General features: G+C 39.8%; 1 protein-coding gene across 1 annotated transcript in view; it reads left to right on the plus strand.

Annotated features, from left to right (window-relative positions):
• Positions 1 to 21,629, plus strand: part of CEP85L (centrosomal protein 85L) — a 118,172-nt gene that overhangs the window by 73,810 nt on the left and 22,733 nt on the right. Inside the window, exon 4 of the mRNA XM_086461266.1 lies at positions 13,346 to 13,467. Within this exon, the coding sequence (XP_086317392.1) occupies positions 13,346 to 13,467 (122 nt within the window). The remainder of the gene's footprint in view (positions 1 to 13,345; positions 13,468 to 21,629) is intronic.

The raw sequence follows: 21,629 nt of genomic DNA on the forward strand, positions 1-21,629 counted from the left end.
ACATTGCCCAAATGATGAACATGTCAGCAGCATTTAGAAGCTGAAGGATTCTCTCATGCAGAGTGTTGCAGTGACCACCCTCATGTGGTGTGGAGAGGGAACTTGTGGATCGGTGGCCTTAGCATCTTGCCTCGCTGGGATCTTCATTCAGATCAACATGGAAATTGCATAGATCAGACACTTAAAGGGTTTTCGGGCTAATTTTTGGTTGGTCCTACTTTAAGATGTACGTATGGGAAATGTGAACCAGAAACACCTTTCTTTCTCTTGGCTGATGGTACAGAATGGTGTCTTTTCTTCACTTATTTCTTCTGCCCATTGCCTTGCTCTTTTTTTTTTTCTCCTTCCATGGAGTGGCTATAAATAAGACTAGCACAATTCCCATGGTGAGTGTCAGCTATCTGTCACTTCCTTTCTTTGTTACTTGTATTTCAAAGCTAAAACACTTAAGGTTTTTGTTTGTTTGTTTGTTTTTTGTTTTTTTTTTTTGCTTCATCAGAAATCACTGATATTTATTTGAATAGCGGAATGTCTTCTTTTCAGAAATGAAGTGCTGTTTCACAGTTACATGTGCAGGAAAAACATCTTTTGTTTTAAAAATAAAACTTTCTTTTGCTCCTAGCACCCCAGAAAATTAAGATCCCAGATTCTTATTACTTGAGAGTTGGAGGTACAAAATGTCCTATTTTTCATTATTCTTTTGCAGAATCTGCCAAAATAAAAACAATGCTCTACTACTCTGTTTCAGACCATCTCTGAGTAGCAAGAACAGATTTCCTGGTTTTGCAAATATTTTCTGACTATGTGTTTTGTTAAGGCAGCTGCTTCCTCATGGAAGTTCTGTTGTCCTTACTGGAGCATGGAAACTTTGTCATGTATAGCCTCACAGATCCTTTTGGCTGCAGGTGCCTGGCCGCTGAGATGATGTGAAGGAGAGCTTTTCTTCCTGCTTTTATGACTTCTTACAGAAGAAACTATTTGCTTTCCTCTTTTTGTGGCCTCTATTGAAAATGAAATGGTCCTGTGGTTTTGAAATACAGTCCTTTGTATCGGTTGATTATAGGAATATTCAGTATAAAAATTGTATTGGCATCTCTGTGAATTAGAAAATTAAAACAAAGACAGTTCATTTTGGACATGAACTTCGACACCTTCTAGACGAGCCTGCTTCTGTGTTAAAATACAGTTGCCTAATGTATGTTACATTGGGTTACTCTAGCACTAGTTTTAAAAGAAGAGATTCAATGTATATTTATAGTTTCTTTTTTTTTCTTGCAATAAACTGCAGCATTTACATTAAATTTAAAACTCTTCAGTCTGCAGTAACTCCTGTGTAGATTAAGAAGTATTCAGTTTAAGGATATAATGGTTTACTTGATTAGTTTCGTCTATTAGCTACCACTATGAACAGAGTATAGCCATACTTGATGAGAGGAAGGGAAAGTAAAAAAGGGGACATTTCAGTGTAAAAAGGATCTTCAAATATGCTTATAGGGTTATATAGCTGAAAAAACACACCTGCTTTTTCGGCATGTTGGACTACAAAGGCAAAAGTATGAAGGTTCTCCTAAGTTCTCTACAGATCACCTGAGATTCCTGATGCTTCTTTCCACCTATGGAGAATTTTGCATATTTCTATTCATCTAAACTACTTCATTAATGACAGCGCAGGAAGGTGAATTGAGAATTAGCAAGCCTTTTGACTAGTGGATAGAGTATTGCTTAATGGAAGTCACAGTGGATTGGAATTTGGAAAACGTTGACTTTGAATCTCATCTGCATTATCAGATTTGCGTGTGTTTCTTTTTTTTTCAAAGACCGTAAGAAAGCTATTTTGAGCTTCAATCACAGAGAAACTAGGTAAAGAGTGTACATGCAGCTTTGAACTAGTTGTTACTGAACAGCCTTCTGGCTCTTGCCAGATGCTTGGTATGATTGATGCACTGTTAGACAGTGTACTAGGAAGGGTTTGCTGTAGATGCCCCACTTCTAGCAGAGTGGCTCATCACTACACTGGGAATCATTTTCAGCTCTCATTCTCTCAGTAGTGGGCACAAAAGAGAGTCTGCAGCTGGAGCATCAGGAGACCTGCCTCTGTGTGTGACGTTTTCTAGCGTAATGAAAGATAAATTCAGATCCTGTCGAACAGAATACGCAGTTTCATCTCTGTTTTGGCTCCAACAATGTTCTGGATGGATAAGACCTTGTTTTTCTTTCTAATTCAATCAAAAACGTCATTCCACACGTGTTTGTTTTTCTTTAGGCATGGATAGGCTCATTTGTATCTGTTTAAACCAGTATTTGGCTTACGAAGTGGTCTCAACACTAGGGGATCTGCTGTGTTTTGGTGCTCTTTGGAGAGCCTTGCACAAACTGTCTTTTCTCATGTCTCAGTTTCCTTTCTGTAGAATGAGTATTATGAGGCTAGTTTCTTTTTAAGATACTTTGAGACCTACAAGTGACAAATACTAATTGCTGGTGATGGAAGTGATATTTATTTTTTAGTTTGAACTTTTTCTACTCTTTCTGCTTAAGAAGGTGCTAGGGCTCCCCACCTCTTTGTCCCCTAAGAAAAGATAAAAACCTTCACGCAGTGACATGGATGTTCAAATGCGCCCTTACATCATACTGCTACTTTTGTTAGAGACAAGTGCGTTTCAAGTACCCCTCATAAACTCAAGTGGGAAAGGTTCATAATCTGGATTGAAGCCAAACAGTTTAAATATCTGTCACTTAATCCACACGCAAATTGTGCAACTACCTTCCATGCTTATGTGGTTCCCAGGCGGTCTGGTGTTAAACTGGCTGTATTTCCTCTGTTTGTGAGTGATGCAGAAGTTTCAGGCCAGGATTTTCAAATGTCTGACTTTTGAGATTCCAGGACCTGATTTGTCAGAGGCGCAAAGCCTCTAATTCCCTCTGAAATTTAGGAAGTCATGCGGGCACGTGGTGTCTCCATGCAAGTTTAAAAAAATACTACCTCCCCAGCCCCCCAGCCGCCCCCCCCCCCCCCCCCCCAAAAAAAAATTCTGGTTCAAGTGGCTGAGTAGTTGTTGTTTACATGGTATGTGATGCTGTACAGGGATAGTGGTGGAATCCTGTCCAAAGCCATGGAAATCTTTTCACAGTAGGTCCATGTGCTGTTCTGCTTGATTTGCTGCCTGAAACACCACTAGTTTCCTCCAAGGGAGAATTCCTGCAATGCGGGCAGAAAACATGACTATGCCTCTAATTTTTCTGTCTGCTGAAGATTTACAAGGTAGTGACCAACACATCTAAATGAGTACTGTACTCATGTTGTGCAGAGCTCTGACATCCATAGACCTTATTAACTGTGCATGAGACTGTTTTTATAGAAAGCTTGTTTTTGTCTTCCAATCTCCAGTTAGGTGGCTTTACTAAATCCCCCACTTGCTGCTGTTTATAGAATATCTTCGTCTTTTTTCCTTGTGCTTTTGTAATCTGTGTTCATGGTAATGAGAGATTAAGAGCAAAGGGGGTTGTTGGAGGGAGGTATCTTTGTTTCTGCTTATGACTTTGGTTTAGCAGATTGAAAGGGAGAGAAAAACAGTGTATTACATAATCATTCCTTCCCCATGTGCTCTCAGTTATAACATATACAGAAGTTGCGTATGCAAAACTTGAAATGTACATGTTCCGGTAATTTGGGTAGACTCCCGTCTGCAGGTGCATATAAAGAAAGACCAGTTCTGACTTGCCATTTTTAAATAAAGTGTGCTTTTGTGATTTTGCCTGAATACTTGGGTTTGTTGTCATGTAACTATTTTGAACATTTCTGCTCTATTTTTGTAGGAGTTTGTTGTTTCTTTTTAACTTCAGTTAAATGTGGTGAATATTACACTCATGGCTCCTGTTTCTTTTAAAGTCATGAAAAGCTGAAACAAACAGAACGCAGAACAGAGGCTCAGTTTTGTGGCTCAGGAGCGAGGACCCTTTGCAGAATCTAAAGATCTTCTGTCTGAAGAATCGGGTTCCTTGATAAGAAATTGCAGAGCATCAGTTTTCCCCAAATGTATGCTCCTGCTTCACATTAGATTCAGAGTGACTTACCTCTTTTACTTTTGCATGTTTTGTTAAGAGAATCTGATGCTCTGTGCGTATTGGGTTCTTTTACACTTTCTTTTGAAATTGCTTCACAGCAAGTAAGTACTCTTTTTTTTTTTTTTTTTCCTTTCCCTTCTAATATTCACTCAAATTGCACACTCTTTTCATTATCCTCTTGTTAGAGAAGGGTTCCTGTCAGTTTCTCTGGAACATTGATGTCCAGCTCTGCTCATACTTGCAGAGCTTGTGCAGGCTGGCAAAAAATAGATGCCTTTTTGCTTGCTTTCTAGGTCACTTTTTGCATCTACTTTTATTTGGCTGTGAGCAGGAGTAATGAGTAATGAATGAGCAATCAACACTGTCCCTTAGTAAACTGGTATTTGTAGATATTGGCAATGTACATTTAACGTAAAGGTTTTCATAAACAATCAGAACTTGGTTGAGGATGCCTGAGTCCAAATGACTGAGATATTTTACTTTTAGGGTTGCTTCCATTCGTGATTGATTTGCATCTTATCTTGTCTTCCCAACTATTCGGGGGTTTTTTGGTTTGGGTTTTTTTTTTTTTCTAATCCGTTTCTGTCTTAGTTTCACAGTTCGTAAAATTTTGTGGGGAATAACTTATGTCCAACATTTGTGCAGCACTTAAAACAGTAGTCTTTTTCTGTGCTTTGAATAACCGTAGTCACTTTCTGGTCATGCTGCATTCCAGGCCAGAACAGGAAACAAACAAACAAAAAAATCAATTTAACAGTGAAGCTTTCACTAACAGATTGGGGAGGGAAGTTAGTGTTCTTGTGGAAGCTCCCTTTCATCTCCAGATTTTTTTTTTTTTTTTTTAGTAAAGACCATTTGAATTTAAATGTAATGGGAAGATAAAATGAACACTTAATAAAACAAGTGCTTCTATACTTAGGAAAGACACAATTGTTATCAGTGGAAAATTCCAGGCACTGTTGCTTTTAACGTCATACTAAGTGGCACCTAGAAGTGTTTTGTGTTTATAACATTTGCCAGAATATAAACGGAAAGGATTTCTGACAAAAATAATATTGGTGTTGCGTGGCATATAAAGGAATGTCATAACAACACATAAAAGCAAGAGAAGTGTAATTGTTCATGGAAGGATAAGCAGAAGAGGGTATATGATCTAGCGCGCAGCTCTGGGAGTGCCGGTTTCACCCTTTGAGAAGGCGGTAGCTTAAGGTGGGGTAGATGAGAAAGTCAGGGAGGACTGCTGAGTGGCTGCAGCCTCTTGTGGTGAGACTGTCCTTGACTCGTACAGTAACAACAGGCATCTGTAGGGATCTTACAAAGTCTTTTCAGAGTTAAGGTGTTGACTTCTTAGTTTGTTGTTTTATGCTTTTGCATCATACCATCAAGGGTGGTAGAGGGAACAGAACCTTGCCAGTGAAATGGTGGCCAGCATTCTGGTTCACTTCCCTCACTAATCCCCTGTTACATTCCTGTTTTATTTAGGAACGCTGCTGGATGCAGATTCTGAGCACATACAGATCTTTCACACGTACAGTCTTTGACTGTGGGCTAGGACTGTGCTCCTGGTCCTGTGTGCACTGTCGTGATTCAGATAACCAGCACAAGCAGGACTATTTCAAAAGATAAGAAAGTGCAGGAGGGTTTTGGGTTTATTCTGTTACGCCACCTTCATGTGGAAGTTCCTTTTCTTGAACTGATTGCATATCTAAACACCAGGTCTTAGCCAGTAACTTGACAGTGTCACAGCAACTGCATAGTAGTATTTTTTTCAGAAGCTTAGAAAATATTCCATCCACAAACTGATACTGTTGGAGGGGTTGGCACTGTGTGGAGTTGAGATAATTCAGCTTGTGGTTGTATGTTCATACTAATCCAGCACAAAGCTGTGCCTCTGCAAAACATGTTGCCTTGTACACTGCTTTTCCACTTACTGGTGTGTGCCAGCACTAGATTTCACATGGCCTTGTACAATGAGTCTGATAGGAGCCTGCCCTAGTGCATGTAACCTTCATGGGTATGGGATGGAGGGAGAGTAGGACTACGGCTGTCAGGAGGGAGCTGAAAGATACAAAAGTTTGAAGTGGTGAGAAGGGGCAGGAGAACAGGCCCCCCTCTCTTTGATAGCAATGTAAATCTATGCCATGTTTAAGTGACCACGTGGTTGCTATCAAAGTGCTGTAACTATGCCATCAGTAGCAAATCTCCGCTTTTTTAAAATTTTTTTTCTCCATGGTGAATAGCATACCTGGCCTTAGCATTTGTTTTCTCCCATCTCTCTTAGTATCCCAGCAACCATGTACTCGCTATGCTTTGCTCCTAATTCTTTTGTAAGCTGTCGTGGTGAGGGATCATGTCATCTTCTCTTGCTGTGGTTATCAACCTCCAAACTTGACCTTGATGAAAGTTCAGAAGCCTCAGCTGCAGTATAAGAGGTGTTGGGGAAGAAGTAAATGTACAAATAACTCATAGGACAGTCAAATTCCTCCCTGACTTATATGGGTCAAGTTTGTGAGGTCTCCAATAAGAGTGTAACGCCTTGTGTGCAGTGGGGATTTCATTTGTGAAGGAGGCTTCGACAAACATTCTTGGAAGAAGTGTAACTGCTAGAGGGAGTGCTGCTTTTAGGAGGCATTTTAATGCTGCTACTGTTTATTCTTTTTGAAAGCTTTCCATTTTCTAAAAGATAGGAGATGGTGTTGTCTGTAAGTAGCCAGCATTAGCATTTTAATTTTTTATTGGAAAAGCTTTAAAAAGTCATACAACATAGGCAATAATGCAGTTCCATCTGACCGAGGAGAGGCATGTTGCCCCCTCTCCGAACAGAATAACTCATTATTGCAATTTTAAACATTTGCTGCAAAGAGGAGAAGGAGCAGGTTAGTGCACTAGCAAAGGACTTCATGTGCTTACTTTGTGAAACCCTGTATGACGATATAATGCCAAACTGAATGAATCTGATTCTGTAATGGCAAAAAATCCACATGAAAATGGCAGGGGAGGGGGGGGGGGGGTGGGTATTGTCCTTTTTTTGTTGTATTGTTTAGCCAATTTGAGACTCCATATTATCAACACTAATTTAGACTACTGCGAACTTGGATAACAGTTAGTGCACCTGTCATGCTGGCTGCTTATTCTGTGCAAATCCTTTATGTAGCACCCATGTAGTTCAGTTGCGGCTATATATTTTTAAGGTGAGCTCTTTCCTAAATGAATTTTGATCTTGTTCTTCAGTCTGTGAGCTTTGACCCTAACGCTGAGAAGTCCTGATTTGTCATCAAGTAAGGACTGACTTGTCCTTTAGTTCCTTTATTCAGTGTAGATCTTAAATGTGAATCTTCTTTCAATTGTTTGTGAGATGCTTTTGCTACTTTTCTCCTTCTTTTTGGTTTGTTTGGGTTTTTTGGTTGGTTGGATTTGGTGGTTTTTTTTTTCCTTCTGATACTTTTATCCTGAATTGTCATATCTCAGTTTTCGTTCTGTCAGCTTTCATTTGTGTGAACTCTCAGCCTAGGAAACAAAGTATTTGCTGGCTGATTTCATATCTCTCCAGCCTTTGTGGTGTTTAGCTCTTCACTCATAAGTCACTTTTTCTAAGCTTTTTGATCATTACAGTTGCTCTTCTTTGAACATGTTCTACTATTTCGGTGACTTTCTGGTAGTACAATGCTCAGAATATTCTTCCAGCTGGGTTTATGCCAGAGCTGTTTAAAGTCACTGTCTTATTCCTTCCCTCACAACCTTCCCATGCCGCTCCCCCCCCCTCCCCGCCCCTTCTCTGTGATCTGACATCTCATACATAGGCAATCCAGACTTGCATTAAGCTGATATTTTCAGGTAGGCTAAATTGTGAACTCCAGTCAAGTTTATTCTCCCTGTTAGTTGGGGTCCGTCTTACATGAAGACTTTGCAGGCTGCATGTCCGTATAAAGCATATGCTTGGGATTTTTTTTCCAAGGCTCATTGATTTTTATTCCCCCCTCCCCCCGCTGGATTTTACCACTTGCTGTTAGCAATACTAACCTCTCTACGATACCTGAGTATTTCTTGGTACCTCACAATTTGGTGATATTTCGATTTTGGTTTTAATTATGTCGACCTCCTCATTACAAATTTCCCGAAGAAACACAGCATGTACCACAGCTGGGATTAGGGTGAAAGGGCACAATGAGATGTTCTCTCCCCCATGACTGCTGGAGATTTGTAAAAGTACAGCAAAATGTGATACAGCGTTAAGTGTTGCTGCCAAGAATTGTAGTGATTGTATCCTGCTGAGCAGAAACACTGTTTTCCCTAAATGGCAAAGATGGAGCAGAGTGGAGCAGTAAGTAGGTGGTGGTGAAATACGGATGCCACAAGTCAGGATTTCTTGAATCAGTCCATAGCCTTGTTTTTACTTGTCTGGGGATCTGTTATAATGCTTCTTTGTGGCTGCTCTTCCTAGTGCATTTCAGCAAGGCATAGTCTTTTTCTGTAGATATGATTCCCTGTCTTGCTTTTAAAATGATTTAAAATTAGGGCCTGATTCCATCGTTGCAGCCTCCTCTTGCTTTTCCTGCTTGAGAGCCACTAGCCCTGTCATGTTTTGCTGGCGAAGAAGATGGATGATCCTCCGGGATGGTCTGAATTAAGGGAGCTGTTGGGAGCTGAAACAGTCAGCCTAGTGTTAGGAAGAAATCTGGGTGGGGAGGGAGGGACGGGTAAATCCTTCTTTCCTTACCCAGGGCGGGGAGCAGTTGCAGAGCTCATCAGTAGCCACTGCTCTGCCTTTACACATCTAATCCTTTTCCCATCACAGAGGAGCAAAGAGCAAGAGGCATCTCTGTGGTAATAGTGCATCTGGGTTTGCTGCTGGCACATCCAGCTCTTCTTCCTCCTCCATCGCCCAGTGAGGTGGTAGAGCTGTGCCATGTCCCTGAGGCACAGCCCATGCGTGGCGACACTCACATTTGCTTCCTCCACTGTCACTCGGACAAAAAGAACCATTTATGCTCCTGATGACCTTGGTTGTGCCGATTCTTTGCCTTGGATTAGTTGTGGATGCAGGGAATTCTCTTTCTCCTCAACAATGAATTCCTGTAACATGCAGCGAAAGAAGAATGGCACCTGCAGAGAGGGGTTATGACAGCGCAGGGCAGCTGTTAAAGTTAAGTTAAAAAAACTTTAAAATCCATTGCTTTTTGAGATTAGCTGTCATATTGACATTTTTGGACTCCACCTTTACTTTGTGGTACCGCATGTTATGTGGAATGCTGTGCTGAGACACTGGACTGCTGCAGGCAGAAACTGCAACCATGTTTGGAGAAGATAATTCTGATTAGCACAGTTAAAAACTCAGCCGTTATTGACTTAAGTTATCCAAATGTTCTTACTCACTAGTCCAGAGAAAAATTATTTTCTCAGTGTTAAGAAACATGATGGAATTAGTCAACAATGTGTGTTCCAGCAATAAATATTTGCATATAGGCTGGTACAGCAAAGATAATTTTATTTTATTTTTTTCCCAGCAGCTAGCTGTGCCTCAGCAGTGACTTGAAGCATTGCCAAGTCATGAAAGTCGAGGCCAAGCCCTTGTTAAAAAACAAGCTAGTGAGGAGGACCTTTGGATGCCACTGTGCAAAGGATACTGTTTTAACTGAACAGATGTTCTCAGTCCAAGGCTGATACTCTTGGAAGAGGTGCCAGGCGACAAAAATAGTTGTATTTTCTAGGGCAGATGGAAAAGAATGCCATGTGTTTCAAGCTGGTATTTTATTTTGTAGTTGTGGAGGATTCAAGTTGAGGACTTGGAGTTGTGGGTGGCTTTCTGTATATAAGTCCTAAAAGTGTGTCTTGCTGTCACTGTTTGGTTTGAGGTCCTTAGCAGACAAAATACTCAAATGTAAGTGGACCACCTGTGTGTTACCACACCATTCAAAGCAGCTAGAAAGCTGTTTAGAGTAGTCAACACCATGTGCTCATAAATAAGTGAAATGTCTTCTTATTCTGGGAAGTGCTAAGAAGCATTTTTAGCATATTCTTTGTTTAAAAAAAAAATTGGCTGAAATGTTATATCAGAAAAAATACTTGTTGTTTTCATCTGTTTAGAGTGAGAAATTGAAGCACACATTTATAATACATAATAGTATTCTGTTTGTTGTTACATAGGTATATACTCCATAAGATTAGATATGTTTCAGAACCGAAAGCATCTTGTTCAGTCAGCTAAGGAGGCCTTATGTATTATTTTTTTTAAAAAAAAACCCCACACTATTGTTAGCATCTAATTGACAAGATATTACACTGCTCTTAACTTTTCAAAACTCAGTACCTTGCTTTTCAACAGCCTTAATATTTAATTGACTACTTAAATAAGTCACTTATTGTACCAAAGTTGAAGGGTTTATTTCTAATTTTAGTGCAAACCATTGAGTTTGCAAAGGTGCTAGATTGAAGTAAAGGGCTTGCTTTGAAGCATTTTGGTAGAGAAACCAGTGGTGGCTTCCAGAATGTTTTCAATTAAGATGGGTTCATATTTAAATAGTTGTCTTTAGTATCTCAATTTTTATAGTTCAGTCTTAAAGACAAAATTTACCTTGCTGAATAAATGTGTTGATTTGGCTTTATAAAGCCATATATTTCCTGTTTGTCATGTCAAAGCCTTGTGGGTTGTTGCTTTTGGGTAGAGATGGAATTTCTGGTTCTAAAAAGTAAGGTTCTAATCCCAACTGCATTAAGGACTGTTTCTTTCTCTTTTTTTTGACTGTAGCATGATGGTGTTCAGGTGGATATAGAAAAGCATTCTTCAGCACTCCAGTGGGAGAAGCAAAGGAAAAAATTTCATGACACAAAGTACAGTGATAGTTCCTGATGTTGTCACTTTACGCTGCATGACATGGCATGTGTGATTAAGAGAGACTTTCACTGAAATAGTTTTGTGCTGGTGCCTGTTAGTTCGGCCGGTCATGTGGATGACTGTAATACAGAACAATATGTGACAATCCTAAACTATTCTGTAAGCACAAAGATGCCTTTGAAGTTATCTGGTCTGGGCTGAGCAACCCAGGCAAAATTAATTTGAGATACATTGATCCTTAAGGACTCTGCACATGTATTACTTACAGGAAGAATCATGACTTGGTATCTTTCCTAAGTTTTATTAGACTGCTGCCCAAACCAAAAAAAGCCAAGGTGATATCACCAATTGAGGATTTTTTAATGCTAATATTGATTATTGTGCATGAAAAATGAAGCAAGACAACTGTTAAATTGATCACAAATGTTAAATGGATGTTAGATCTTAATCCAAGCAGCACTTAGCTTTGCTATTCCTTGCATCCCAGTAGAGTGCCATCTTTAACATAACTTCCTTGAACAAGCATAGGTTTTAATGGACTGACTTACTAGAAATTGCAGATGTGACAGATTTTATTCCGTCAAAACTTTGAAACCGAGAATATGCTTCAGTAAGCACTTCTTTAGGCACAACAATTGAGAGAATTGTCAAATGTTTTCTCAGATTTTTTTTATTGCTTGTGGGATGTAATCATGAATGAGCATGGGATAAGAAATGTAAGGGTAGTCATAAATCAGTGAACCATTTTAAGAGAAAATTTTATTTTAATATTATCTAATATCTTATTTTTTCCTCAAAAAGCACCATTTATCCAGTCAATATGGCCTTTTCAATAAAGGTACAATACCTGATGTTGTCCAGCAAGGAACATAGTCAGCATTTCAGTGTGTCTTTGGCCAGAAGTTGTCATGAAGTATTTAATGTGTAGAATTGCTGATGTTTTTTTTAAAAAACATCATAACTATTTTTACTATTGGAGCTCTCCAGTTTGTTAAGCAAAGGAAATATTCCCTGAAAGCAGATGAATTGGACTTGGGGGCTCTGTGTGTGTGTGTGTGTGTGTGACAAGTCTTGAGAGATTTTAGAACTAGTAAGTCTTGTCATCTTATATCTAGTTTTGAGTTATAGATTAGAAGAGGGAAGTTTCTGTCAGTTTTATCAATGGGCAAGCTAGGGATTGAGCTGAACTAGACTGAATGAGGAAGAAATACTTTTTCAGCTTACAGAAGAGACCACAGCTGTCAGGAGTTGGTTCATGACTTCAGCGCGTCATGGTATGGGGGTTTAGGCAATGAATTCTCTCCAGTGTTACAATTCACGGTAAAGCTTTGACCAGAAGGATGGACTGCTTGACAATTGTTTACGTAATTTTAATTGTTGATGATATGTCTTGGTCTTTATACAGTTTATTGTAATTTCAAATTAAATGTAAAACATTTTAGAGCAATACAAGTAAAAATACCTTAGAATGTATTTAAATTAAAAAAAAAAAAAAAAAAGTTAGCTGTAGTTTCACGTTTTTTCGGCCTTCTGCTCTTTTCCGAAAATGTAAAAAGGTGACATAGGCCAAGATGCCTCCCATATAATAAAAAGAGAAATATTTTTTTTTAAGTGATTAAAAAAAAAACTGGTGGAAGAATAGCTGATATGTCATGGCAGCTGGTGCTGGGATCCCTCAGTCTGATCACAGAAGTTCTAACTTAAACTTTCTCTTATGTGAATTCCTGATATAAATATTTGTAATACTTACATTCTGAGTATAAAAATTTTCTTGATTTAACGTTCCAGTTAGTTGTTTACTTTTCTTCCCAACCATAATATTGTTGGTTTATATTCAGTTCAACTGTTGTCCTCTGTTGTGAGACACATAGCCTGGCTTTTGTGAAGATGAATGGAAAGCCTGAAACCTGTTACTTGTGAAACTCTTCGTTCTTGGAAACAGTTAGAATTTAACCAGAACTATATTCCCGTATTCTGTATCTTAAATGCACGAACGTCTAGAGGAATTCATCTTCTCTGTATGCTAAAGTTACACGTGGGAATTGAACGAGTGAATGCTAACTGTTACCTGCAGTTATCAGCAGGTCTAAAGCTATCAAGCTATCTATCTCATTTGTAGTGCTACAAGAATTGCAGCAGGGTATGAACATTTTGTGGTATTTGTCTTGATTATGTACTTAAATTCTAAATGAGCTTTTCATCTCAAACTGCTTTCAGAGCTATGATTTCTTTAGTAGAGAAATAATAAAATGTTTTATATCACTGACACTGAAGTTTGTTTCAAGAAACTTGTTTATAAATCCAATTGCTTTATATAAAGCAAATCTGAATTAGACTGAAAATCAACTGTTAGGTTTCTGAAACAACAAACAACTTTGTAAATGTCTTAATATCTAGGAAATTATTAACCTTTGCTGTTTTGGAGGTTAACTCTACGATTATTTTGTGCAGGTTCCAACTGGAACATCTCGTCAAAGTTACCCAGCTACCAGCTATCAGGACTTTGGCAACTGGGAATCTCTAATGAAAATTAAAGAGGGGCTGCTAAGACAGAAAGAGATTGTGATCGATCGGTGAGTAACCTGCTCCAGCTGAATCGTTTAAATTAGATGATGTAAAAGCTATAATTTAGGAACTGACTTTCAGGAATGCTGCTTACTCAGTAAAGTTGTTAGGTTCTAGTCCAGCAAATATTTATGCACCAATATGTGAGAGCTAATCTTTGCTAGGAGAGAAGACTGACTGCTGGCTAAAAGCCTTTTACAGAGCTGGAAATTTACTTAGGGGTTTAATGCCTCTGCGATGGAAAAAGGAGAGTGAGATCAACAGCCAGTTCTGCTCTCAGCTTCCCCAGTTTAGCTTCTTACCCGTCTGGGAGTTTGTATCAGACATCTTTCTGCTTGTACAGGTCTTGGAAGAGACTTGCAAGATGAACATTGGTAAACTGCATTGCCCTGATTTTCTTTTCCATGACCAGTATAGAAATGCAATATATTTGAAACCAGTTGATAAAGCTTCAAGAAATTGGCCTTTGCAGTAACATGCAGTGGTAAAATCCTATTCAAACGCCCATACAAATTATTCAGATAATAAAACATTAAATCCAGGATTTGTATGTCAGTAAAAACATCACTTTGTATTAAAATTGCTATCAATCTGAAGTGGGCTTTGGCAGCAAATCACTGCTGTTAAGTTTCTAGTGTATCTAAAGTAATTTCTGGTGTTCTTGATGTGTGGATAAAATGAAGCCTTAATGAGGAAAATGTGCTTTTAATAAAGGGCTTGAGCTTAATGAACCTTACACTAAATTAGCAGATGTCATCAGGAGCTGCAGAGTTTGGCCGTAGGACATTTAAGAAGGGCATTTTTATATTTGACACAATTATCATTTGGCTTAGTCTGTGTTTTAATAATAAACTCTTGGCTCGTGGCTACAAGAGGAGTGGTTGTTCTGTCTTCAAATAGTTGTGCCCTCTTATTGATAGTTTGCTCCACAGCATGAGGAGAATTACATAAAGCAGGTGTGTGTCGATCACAGGAATGCCAGACATTCATTATGAATGTTTTTATATTTAATCTAGAAGTTCCTCCCTTGTAATGGGTGGAGATAGACAACTTGGACATAATTTACTTTGGGACCAGTAGAATTATGCTTGTGAAAGATCTATTCTTTCCTCTATTGCAACAGAGCAAGGAATTGCAGTGGTTTAAAGTGTTTCTGTCCCCTAGTGATGTGGCCCGTACCTCTCTCTGCTGGTGTTGTAGTGATGAAATTTGGCATCAGCTTCCCCAGTTTGATGTGGCATATTAGCGTGTGTTTCCCTGCCTCTGCAGCTGAAGATGGTACACAAAGTTACGAGCTTCAGGGGCTGAGGCATGGACACACCATCCCGCTCTGCCAGCGTTCCTGGAGAAGTGGTGATCTCCCAAGGGGATAAGCAGTTAAAATGAAAACATCCTCAACTGTTGCTTAGATCTCCTCTGTCAGAGCCTTTCGATCAGTTCCTTAAAGGATGTCTAAATTACGGTGGTTTTTTCAGGCTTGCTGTATCAGTAGTAATGTTGTATAACCTGCAGCCTGCCTTTCACGGCTCAGGCTGTCAGCAGCATTTCTAAGTACATTGCCCATGATGGCTAGGGGTGGTCTTTGGTGCCTCTGCTAAGCGTATCATCCTCTGCACTCTACGTGAAAGCTTGTTATACAATGGCAGCTAAAAAGGCAGTTCACATTATTCTTCTCATACTGGAAATATGTTTACAGTCAAGGGTGAAGTTTCTGGAGTGACAGTTTGTAACCTAGTTGCCTGCTAACATTACTTGATACTGTCCATGTTGAGGAAGAAAAGCTATTCTTGATACATTATTTTTTTATTTATATTATGTTATTATTTAAACTGAAAGAGGGTAGGTTTAGATTTCATGTAAGGAAGAAGTTCTTCACTGTGAGGGTGGTGAGACATTGGCACGGGTTGCCCAAAGAGGTTGTGGCTGCCCCCTCCCTGGCAGTGTTCAAGGCCAGGCTGGATGGGGCTTGGAGCAACCTGGTCTGGTGGAAGGTATCCCTGCCCGTGGCAGGGGGGTTGGAGCTAGGTGGTCTTTGATGTCCCTTCCAGCCCAAACCATTCTGTGGTCTATGATTCTATATCCAATGGTGATGTGGTGATTCTTTTTTTGTACAAGTCCTGCTTTTGTGCCTTAATGATAGCAAATACAGTTTTTTCTGGATTTCTGTCCAAAAGTCAGTTGAGATAATTCCTTTTCATTCAACTGAAAAGACAAAATATGTTTTGGAAGCTATTGAAGCGAAACAAAGACCACTTAGTGATGTTACAGTCATTTCCTTTAAGTAGACACTTGGTGTTACAGTTAAGCACGTTATAAATTATTATAATGCAGTATAATAACACATCACAGAAAAGGCTCTTTTTTTTTAATATCAAGCCTCTACTTAGGTAAAATGTTTGCTGTAGATTATTATTTTAAAACAAAATAAAATTATTTAGAATAGATGGTTTGTATTATTTAAAACTAGAAGAAAGTGATGTTGCATATTTAGAAAAATTTTAAAACATGGGGGTTTTGTTGGTTTTGGTTGGGTTTTTTTAAGAAGAGGTAGTGTTTTGTATGGCAAATAAAAATATTTTTTGTTTCAGTCATGGAGAAAATGGTGCATAGCTGCTCCCCAAAATCCTAGAAATAGAACTCCGTTATAAAGCACTAATGTTGTATTTCTTATTAAGTAGAGTATTATTAAGACTTAAGTGTGAACAATACCTTTCTTCAAGGCATTAAGCAAAAATTTGATATTTTTCGTGTGGGGACACAAAGCCTTGCACTGCAAGTCAAGATGATGTTTAGGAGTAAACCAAAGTCTTCCAGCTCCTGGTCTTCCTGAGCTTACTGTAAACTTCTTTTCAGAATTTGAATTAATTTGGGAATAGCGACCTAAAAAAGTTTGCTAAAGCATGGTTAATTAGGATTCAAGATAGTGGTTCTCAAATTACAGAGCTTATGCTTCAAGAAGTGGAGGAGGAATTCTGTTGTTGACTGAGGTTTGGTAGTAGATGTTTCCTGAGAAGGCCCTTTTATACCTGTGGTTCTCACAGAGTTTTAAAAGGAGTGGTCTCCTGAAGTCATGTCTCATGCTGAATTTACAAACTGGTAACTGGAGGATGCCAGCACAACTTGTTTCATTCTGAGGGGACAGAAGCCTGGGAGAGATGGGTTAACCTCCTGCTGTCTGGAAGCTGGAGAAGGACAGCAGCCAGCAGGTACTCTAGTCCCAGCTGTTTGCTGCTGACAGGTACAACGAACAGCTGGATGAAAACTGGGAACATCCTTCTCTTGCCCTTCTCACCAGCCTCCCTTTCAACCACAGGGTCATGACTTTGGTTTTTTTAAGGTTAAACCCTCTTCTGTTGAGAATTGTACTGGGGCCCTGCTAATCCAGGAGACAGAGGAGGTTAACAGCACTTCTGCACCACACGCTTTGTTCTGCATAGCAATGCATGAATCTGTTGATAAATAGGGAATGGAAGTTCTGTATGGGGCAGTATCCTTAAGCTGGTTTACCTTTATCTGTTTAAAAAAGGGAGGAGGGGCAGGAGAAGGAAAGAGAAACCTGCTGCCTTCTTCCTTTCTTTCCACACAGTGCTAAAAAGGCAACAAAAATCCAGCCCTTCCAGATTAGGTTATTAAACTCCCTTGTTTTGCATTGGAAATATAACAGTTTGGAATAGCTGCAAGCAGGTTTCAAATACTCGTCAAAAATTATTTAAGCACTAATGTTTACCAAGTAAGTCATCGTACTTGGATACTTTGGTCTGTCACTGGAAATTCAATGCCATGAAAAGAATTTTTAAAAATGCATCTGAATAGAACAAGTGGCTTGATTTTTATTCTATACACTGTTGAACAGCAGATTTAGTAATAGATTAGTTAAAATTGATTTGGTTTAAGTCTGTCAGCTAACAAATGGGTATTTTATAGTATAAATGTGCACAGTAGCATAAATGGGTGGGTTTCAATGTGGTTTTGCTTTGCTTTTTAAAACTACTCTAGGAATCACTGCCAGCTCAATGAATTAGAGCCTGAAAATAGTTTTGAAGTCTGCTTTTAAAAAATGAGATGGAGATGGTACTTTTAGGAAGCAAAAACGTGTCGTGAAGAAGGGAGCCTGGCATGTGTGTGTGCACAGGATCGCAGTGGCACTTCTTAAAGGTGTGTGTCATGTTTTCTCCCTGTAAGAGGTGTTGGTACAGGCTGTGAATAAGGACTTCAGGATTTTGCCTGTAAGAGAAAATCTACTGCTGTAACACTTAATACTAGAATGTCTGTCACCTACTGTACAGAATAATGGGATTATATCATTGCCTTACTTCTCTGGCAGTTTAGTATGTAACACTACGTTATATTTAGCACCAGAGGGAGCCAACAGTGTATTGGTTTGGAAAATTACGGCATCACATTTTAATTCTTTTTGTTGCTCCTCTGTTCAGTATGTTCACAACACTGAAATTACAGTGTTTGGGACAATTGTGAATTCCTCTTGAGACCAGCCAGCCACGGTAGATGTCTCTAGTGTGGTCCTGGCACTGTTTTGGCAGGGACTGCATACAGGGGGTACATGAATAAATGCCAAATATCTGAACATATGACATAAGCTCCTGAGAATAACACTGTGCATGCAATGTTCTCTTCCAGACAGCTTAAGGGCATTTGAACAGCTTTTTAAGGAAAGGTAGATATAGAAGTACAATTTTAGTGAATAGCTGTCATTCCTCAGGGCATAATAACACTTATATTCTTAAAACAGTTGCTAAATCATTAGCTTTCCATCCATAGCTAACTGACGCTTAGATGTTTTCACTGGGACATGAGAATTAGATTTTCTTTGCCTTGTGTCAAATTGTCCTGACTTCAGTAGCTGACATCAAACTGTATGTGCTCTGATAGTGCTCATGTTACTGCTAGTGTGAAGCTGTAATTCTCTTAATTTGGGGTGGTCTGTTAAGATCTGCAGCATTAACATATCCACTTGAATCATAATTTGATGTAATTTTCAAGGAAGCTTTGAAGCTTTGTGCTGTGCAGGGTCTGAGTGCATGCATTTATAACTGGGAGTCCTGTGCAGGGAGTAGGACTGTGAAGAATCTCCTCAGAGTGTCTTGCTGTGTAAAATACTCTGTGCATGCAATAATAGCTTGAAAAATATGCGTTTATCCTTTTCTGGTAATCACCAATCACCCGGGTAACTTGTGGTTGAGGCTTTTGTATCTTGGACTGGTAAACTTTCAGAAAGATTTTTTTTATAGAGTGATTATTTTTCCAATGTTAAAAGTTCACCTTTTCAGAGGTGAATACTAGTAATAACGATGAAATGGAATTTGTTAACTTTACTTTTCACATAATAACCTAAATCTTAGCAATAATGAGGGGAGGTAGGGCCAGAAAGGACCTATCTAAGGGATCTGCCAGGCCCTAAGGAGGACAAGCTGTAGTAGTGTCACTCCTGGGACTTGTCTGTGCAATTGTGATCTGCGGTAACAGATGCTCTGCAAACCTTTCCGAGTTGGACAGTTTGGTGATTAATTAGCTGAAACATTAGAAGACTTTTCCTAATATGACTTAGTCTTTTCTCCTATGTTTTCTAGACCTCTGGTAGCTTTTCTTATTCTTTGAGATCTCTCCAGCTGATCAGTGCATCTTCTGTGAACTGTCCAAACTGGCCAGTCGAGACCTCCCTCCGGCTGAGCATTCTTCTCTCTCTCAGGCCGTGCTTGTGTAGTGTTTGCTTTTTGCAGTACAGCATTGTGTAGTTTTGGTGAGCTGCAATCCCAGATCCTTTTCTGTGGAAGTGGTGCTGAGCCGTTTTCTATTCCGTAGAATTTAAATATTTTTAGGAAGTTGTAGTGTTTGACAGAGCTGAGAACAGCAGGGGAGGGGCAAGGCTTACCCTGTGTTGGTCCTGTCAGGAGACTGCAGTTGAAAACCTCCCACTGTGGGAGGGAGGGTGCAGTCCTCTGAGCAGACAGTCATGTCTGTGTCCCTCTCATGCCTCACACCCCCTTGACTAAGTAGCCCAGAGCATTTAAGAAAGTAGAGTACAGTTGCTGAGTGTACACTTGCCTGCATTGCTTCAACACTAGCTTACTGCCTGTGGGTCATTTCAAACTTCTGTGCAGTTCAGAAAAGTAATTAAAAAAAAATAACAGTCCATCCAGAACAGAGATCACCTCTTGACTCCCAGAGGCAGTGTTCCCTTCTTCTCTTCCAGATAAGTTCTCCTGTGACTGGTGGAAAAGTAGTATTTACTTTGAACTGCAGGCTCTTAATTTCACCAAAAAAAACCCCAGACTCTATTGCATAGGAAATTTGAGATCGTCTTTTCTCATGAGCTTTGCTGAGGTTGGAGCTCTTTGGCTTTATCTTCCAAATTATGGAAAATGTATTCACATTGTTTTTAGGACTTTGTTTACTACTGATCTCTTTCCCTATCAGTACTCTGCACGTTTGGACTTGTGGTCCCAAGAGATCATGCCTTTAAAACAAAGGGGTATAAAAATGAGTATCCAGCTTCTTAAGCAACAAAACAAAGCAGCATACCTCCAGCTACAGTGTGGAATAAATTATATATGTAAACCAGAAGGATCCATATTAGATTTTACTTTGCATTCCGATTCTGAGGAAATCTGTTCAGGCATTTTAACCTAAAGCAACTCTTTCTCATTAACTCACGTCTTTTGAAGGTAAGCATCAATTGTCATTTGATTTGTTAATGAAGTTATTCATGTCCCTTCTGTGGTGGAGGAAGCTCTGTTCTAAAGTCCCTGAAATGTTTGAAGATGCTGGACCTATGTCTTACTTGTAGTGTGCCACTTAAATTTACACTAATTTAAGTCTCTTAAAAATTGAGGGGAGGAAGTGCTTTTCTGGCAGACATAGGTTTCTAAAGGCTCTTTCATGTTAGAGTAAGTGAGGGGTAAGAGGAGTTTATGGAGAACAGATGAGTTGGTCCCAGGTTGAAGAAAATGTGGTCTATTTCCAGATGAATGGATGTATGAGTGCCTGTGTAAGCACATGTCCACAGGTTTGCTTGTCCTCTGTGAATATGACAAAGTGATGTGAAAGTCAGTTATGTTATACTAATGTTTGAGACATACAGAGAAGCAATTTGTATATTAATGCTTAGTATTAGTAATATTAATTGGTAATGCTGTTCTCTGAAGACAGTCCAAGCTTGTGCATGTTGAGCTTAGTGCTGTTCTCTGCTGTCCCACATCCTTTGTGCTGACTTGAGCTTTCAGAGGGGATTGTTTGAGCTAAAGAATAGAACTGCAAACGAATAAAAATCAAGATCTGTCCCCCTCACCCAATTGATACTTCACTCTTATGGGTGTAACTTTTTTTTGCTCATTTAAATGGATCCACTTAGTGCCAAGAGGCACCAGCAGTTTTCCTCTGGATTCTAGCCAGCTTCATAAGTAGAGCCGCAGTCATCCAGGATAGGGGGAGCTTGGCTGCGATTTCATGGGGTATAGCATGTTGTCTTCCCCATGCTTGTCTGCAGAGAATAGTGGCACAGCGAATAAGTACCACCAGAAGCAGCCTTTTACTGTCTGTGGGCAGAGAGACTACAAATTTAGCAGACCTATGATTAAAATGCACATGTGAAGCCTTTTTTGGTCATTCCCTAGCCCACCTTTAAGTATTTTCTGAGTCTGACTTTTAAATACAAATGCCCTGGTGAAGTGATTCTCTTACCATGGAGGCCAGTATTTGCCCTGCCTTTTTACCTTCATGATATGCAGAAGAGCAGTAGCTCTCTTGATTGCACAGCAGTGCCAGGGTGGTGGGCCACAGCAGATGTCCCTGTTTCAGCTGTGGCAGCTTGGCTGGGTGGTAGCCATGGTGCGCGGTGGAGGGGAAGGAGAGCCGCAGCAGTGCTGCCTGGACTCTTGCCTCTGCTTCTCACCAGCTCTCCTTAGTCAGTCCCTCACCTTCAGTGTCATCCCAGGGCCCCAGCTCCAGGGACCAGCCCCACAGTTCTGTTCAGGTGCAGTGTTGTTCGTGTTACCACAAGACTGTCCCTGGTTTTTAACCCACAGCTCCTTCAACCCCATAACTTCTCACTCTCTCTCCCTTCCGGCCCCATGAGGGTCAGGGGTTCCTGGGGAGCATGAGTGTGTGGGGAGGGAGCTGTGATCCAGTGAGGTGCTGAGATCTGATGTCCAGG

The sequence above is a fragment of the Leptosomus discolor genome, chromosome 2, assembly GCF_034619465.1.
Source record: "Leptosomus discolor isolate bLepDis1 chromosome 2, bLepDis1.hap2, whole genome shotgun sequence".
In the NCBI taxonomy this organism is placed as follows: Eukaryota; Metazoa; Chordata; class Aves; order Leptosomiformes; family Leptosomidae; genus Leptosomus; species Leptosomus discolor.